Source organism: Trachurus trachurus (genome assembly GCF_905171665.1).
Source record: "Trachurus trachurus genome assembly, chromosome: 19".
Classification (NCBI taxonomy): domain Eukaryota; kingdom Metazoa; phylum Chordata; class Actinopteri; order Carangiformes; family Carangidae; genus Trachurus; species Trachurus trachurus.
In genome coordinates, this window is record NC_139913.1 from 10,058,462 (window position 1) to 10,063,869 (window position 5,408).

At 42.6% G+C, this 5,408-nt stretch overlaps 1 protein-coding gene across 1 annotated transcript; it reads right to left on the reverse strand.

Annotated features, from left to right (window-relative positions):
* Positions 1-211: 211 nt before the first annotated feature.
* prph2a (peripherin 2a (retinal degeneration, slow)) lies at positions 212-5,408 on the reverse strand (the record flags this gene model as incomplete). The annotated part of the gene is made up of 3 exons (XM_083993597.1): positions 212-426; positions 2,957-3,203; positions 4,828-5,408. 3 exons carry the CDS (start codon positions 5,406-5,408, stop codon positions 220-222), a joined length of 1,035 nt encoding a protein of 344 aa, XP_083849723.1. The 3' UTR covers positions 212-219.

Genomic DNA, 5,408 nt, shown 5'->3' on the forward strand with positions numbered 1-5,408 from the left:
ATTCACGCTACTCATAATCTCTCTCTACAAATGAATATACAGTATTATTTGTGTCCATTTTTTTTAAGGAGTCCGTTTAAAAGGTGTCCGTAGCCAAATGTGTGTTTGCAGGTAGTGTCTACATATTAAATGTTGGTAGAAAAAAGTCCTAATCTCACAAGTCCCCTTCCTCTCCTCCCTCAGGCGGGAGTGATGTCAGTTTTTGTGGGAGGGGTCAGCTCAGCTCACTGTGGCGACTGCTACCTCGCCCCCCTCCTCCACCTTGGTGCCTTTGCCCATCGCCTTCATTGAGTCCATGATGTCAGTGAACGTCTCCTTCACAGTCTTCTCCAGGATCCAGCCCTCGCTCTCGCTCTCCGGGTCTTCTGGGTTGGCCAGGGTGGACTGGGAGCTGTCGACGTACTGAAGACCGATGGTCACCGCCACCTGCAGAGGACACAGACATGTTGCAGTAAAACACATAGGCACTCAGATAACAAATAGAGACATTATATACAAAACTTTAAACACTCATATACTGCAGCAGGTACAACTTCATATAAACAAACGTACTCAACTGGAAATGACTAAATATTGTTTGATGAAATGAACATACCAATCTAAAGACTGGCCTTTGTATAGTACATTCAAAACAGTATTATCATCATCATCACTATATAAAAATTAATTTAAATTAAGGTTAAATAGGAAAACATGATTAATAAAAGCAGTTTCCATAAAAAGAAATACCACTGTTACATTCACAGTTTCTCAAGAGTAAGAATTTGCTGCTTTACATTGTTTTACATTCTAATAAAATAAAATGAAAGTAATGATATTTCTGGATTTCATGCTTTCAGACAAAACATAACATGTTTTATGTTAGTTTATCACTAGCCCATCTGATTCTTGCAGACACAATGATTCATGGGTAAATTAAATAAATAATCGGCAGATAATACGATTTAACTGTCAGTTGAAGCTCTATTTTAAATATCTGTATAAAGAGCTCTACATAAATATACTGTGTACATATTCTCCTTACTATACTTTATTTTTTTATTTTTTTATTTAATTGTTATTGTATTTTTGTACTTTTACTTGTTCTTTGCACTTTAAACTTTGTCTAATTCCTTGTAGTTGTATTACTCATGGGCAATAAAAGCTACTACTCTGATTCCAATTTGAGAGACAACACAACAAGAGGTGACATAAATGGAGTGAGTGAGTGAGTGAGTGAGTGAGTGAGTGAGTGAGTGAGTGAGTGAGTGAGTGAGTGAGTGAGTGAGTGAGTGAGTGAGTGAGTGAGTGAGTGAGTGAGTGAGTGTTGATTTAAAGTGATCTAAAGACTTAAATCCCACCGTCCCACTGGGGAAGTTAAGAAGTCGGTAACTATGAAAGGTGACTTCAGATCAGGAGATCAATCTCCCGGAAGTGGGTCTGTGCCTGTGGCCTCCCTGAGCCCACTATCTGTGTCAGCATCAGGACGCTTGCATAACAACTCTTAAATCTGGGATTCCTCCGACTGCGCGCCTGATCAGCTTCCATGTTAAATCCAAGTTTTTAGAACGCAGGGTTTCGTCTGCAGGACTTCGGGTGTAAAGGTATTATCCAAATGATGTCAGTTGCAGTCTGATGGAGGTGAGGCGACGCAGAAGTTCACCTCCACCGCTAAGCTAAAGGATTTAACAGTGCGTGTTTGTAAAGATGAGCAGATGTTGGTAGTGGAGAGAGCTGGAGAGAGGACAGAGGCCATTTGGCTGCTACAGGTTTACACTTTGTGTAGAAAGTATAGCAGCAGGTGAGATGCTGTTGATAAACTGCACACCCATACACGCCGAAGGTAGTGCCAGGTAACCTGAGCGTAGGGCGGGAGGGGCGATGTTTAGGTAAAGAGGATAGAGTTGTTTGGGAAGGAGATGCAGTAAGTGGATATAGATAACTTTGGGGAGGTGGAGTGTGGACAGGAGGAAAGAAAAGGAGGAGGAGGTGATGGACAACAGAGATGCCAACTGGGTCAAGGCTTTGCATGTTTATACACAGGATTTTCAGTTCCCACTACTCGGCCATCAAAGTCCTTGATTGACTCCCAAACTATTTTACTGAGCCATTAACTGAATTGTTAAAGTCGCCTTCCACTGTGCAAATTGATGTAGCCTATGTGTGGAGTTTTATATTAGACTTTCCATCTCATCTTAAATCTGAGTTTAAGACGTGTTTGTATGAATTTGAGACATTGCTAGTTTTAAAAGCCATAATGGAGTGCACAAAAAAACACTATGTCTGGCCCTAACTGCTTAGATCCATGGGTTGTTCTGTCCATAGATAAATCATAGCATAAAATGCTCAATGAACAGATTTCTTAAAACATACCCTTTGAATGTAACAATTTCATAGTAAAATAGACCCTAGCCCTAACCCTAACCCTTTGGACTGTCTCATGTCCTGCATTAGAGACAGTCCCAGGTGGACCCATTGAAAAGCTATGAGAAGCAGTTCTGAATTGAACTTTAATGGAACTAGAGAAGTAAACCAAACATATATTTTCCAAAACAACCAGTTACAATTCATCCTTTGTGTTTTTTCACTTGCAAAACCACTGGAATGAGCCACCAAGAAAACGTGAAATTCACTTAACGTCACTGAGAAGTTTGTTTAAATGGGCTCATCAATGATCTTGAGAGTACTGGGTTAAAAAACATCAAGGATCATTGGGAGTTTTCCATCCCCCAGACTCAGATGGCAGTGAGGTTTCATTCATATTTAACTGGTTTTACAAGAGAAACAGCTTTAAGCATGAAGACTAACTGGTTGGTTTGGCAAATATGTTTCTGGTAAAGTACCCTACATCCCTAGGCTTTTCTATGGAGCCATCCAGGCCAGGAACCAGTCCTTCAGATAGTAGAAATCAAAGCTGATCAACTTAAACCTAACAGAGCAACTTCTTTATTTGTGTCCGTGTTTCTGTGGCTCTGACCTCCAGCATGGTGATCAGCACCACCAGGGCTCCGATGGTGTTCATCATGCCTCCATAGTAGGACAGCAGGGCGTCACGGCAGCCTCGCTTCCACACGTTGAGCTCCTCAGTGTAGTGGTCGTAGCTGTAATGGGCAGTGTTGTTGGTCATCTGGAACTGGATGCAGGGTCTGGGGGAGCTGGGGTTACAGCAGCTGAATGGGACTCCATCCATCAGGTACTGGCCGTCCACGTTGCTCCCAATGCGGCTAAGAGGAATCAAGCAAGGTGTCAAGTTCGTGTCATGTTATGATGGGTTGGAGGTGACAGTGAGGTGAGATTAGAAGGTCTTAGAGGAGCATGAAGTATAAATAGAAAGTCCAGGTTGGACTTCGACCACGTCTACTACTTTCTACCAGAAACAACCAACATCTGCTCAGTTACTGAAGAGAAACTTGTAGATATACTTAACATCATACAGTCCAAATAAAACACCACACATTTCTACCACAGCAAAACACAACCTTGAACCAACACCTGGTCAGGTTTAGTAAAAACAGCACTACTCACAATGACAGAGTTACAGCAGAGCTGCTGAAGTGGTTTATATTGTTACATCCTTTATCATTATGGAGCCTAAATAAGACTGTCACTTGACCACAATCAAGCATCAACAGTTTGCAGAATACTTAACTAAAACAACAGTCTTTTTGATATATTGCTAACATCTCAATTATGCAGGTCTACCTATCACACATAGGGGACGACAAGTGTGAGATCAAATTATACTTAGGGGGTTTGATCTTTTTTTTTTCTAGATTTTTCAGTGTAAAATGTTTTCAGGGTGACGATGGTGCCCAAATTAGCACATTTCAGCCTGTGCTCAATCTGAAGAGCAGATCTGGAGGTGATTGACAGTTGTAGGTCAACGGAAAGACAGTTCGATTGGATAACAAAGACTTGATTGGATCAGATATGAATCAGTGATTTCTAGAAACATCAACAGCCAATTAATACCCCCAAAACACCTTGGATAACACTTTCGCCCACCAGTGAATAATAATAATAATAATACATTATCGATTGGTGTGATATTTCAGCAAGGCAAGGTCAAGTGAGATTTGAAAAGGTTGGGATGAAAGGAAAACTTCAGGGGCCTGTTATGGAAAAAAAAGGCCTGTAGTAACTTTACAAGAACTTTCACCTATCACCTCGCCAGCCACTGTTTATGCTAGATTTTAAAATCCCAGATAGAGATTGTTTTCTTGGACAGTGCTGCCTCTGGAGTGTTGCCAGGTGCTCTGCTGATTGGACAGGACACTGATTCCTGAAGGACACGGAGCTGTAATCCCGGAGATTAAACACTAATTGTGTGCCAACTCTCAAAATCATCTTCTTTTCAATTATCCTCACACAGCAACCTAGTACCTGTTGCTCATATGTTGATATGGACATCAAAAGTTTAAGGTGACTGAAATGGAACAATGTAATGCACATTTAATCCAGCTAACCCTAACCCTTGCCTTTTGACCCATATATCTCTTTCTGTAGCTAATCACCAAAGCCCCTCCTCTTGACTTTATCCATAAAACTGCCTAGTAACCTCTTCTACCCTCCCAGCCCCCAATGCCCCGTCCCCATTGCTCCCTGTTGCTGTCACCATTTCTGTGGTGGTAATCCTTAGAAGATGAAAGTGAATAATGCACCTGCTCTGACCTACCTTCACCTCAAATCCACTTATACTGAAATCTAACTTTGTATAGAAGCACCCACCTCAGCAGCCTCCACCTTGACGCTCGGGGTCAATGACAACGTCTTTAACCCAAGAAACCCATCGCCACGTCATTGTGCAGGTTATCACAAAACATTTAGATGTTAAACTTCCTCACTTACTCTTTTACTTCCTTTGCGCTGAAGTCAAGGTAGCGGTTGCTAACCCACTGGATCTCAAACCAATCTCTGTAGTTGTCGTTCCCGCAGCAGCGAAACTCCATCTGCATCAGGTCCAGGGTCCTCTTCATGTAGCATCGTCCCGGTGTGTCCGTGTCCTTGTAGAACCTCATGCCGTTCCTCAGCCCCTCGGCCAGGGTGAACTGCAGAGGGATCCTCATCACAAAACACATCAGGGCCGTCAGGAACAGCAGGACGTTGAAGCCCACGCAGAACACCAAGAAGGTCTTCAACATGGGCTTCCACTTTGCAAACTTGTTGGGGTCCAGCGAGTCGTAGCAGACTTTACCTCCAAAGGCGTTGATGCCGCAAGTTATTAAACCCATGAATATGAGCAGGTTGGGCAACAGGTGACTCTCGTTGTTGTCCATAAGTTCTGAGCGCTTTCGCAACTCGATCTTAAAGAACAGGCCCATGCTGAATATCAGCACGCCGGCCATTACAGCGAACCAGTACATGAACCAGACAGTCTGAGCGAGCTTCACTCGCTTTTTGAGGTCAAACTTGACCAACATCAAAGCCAT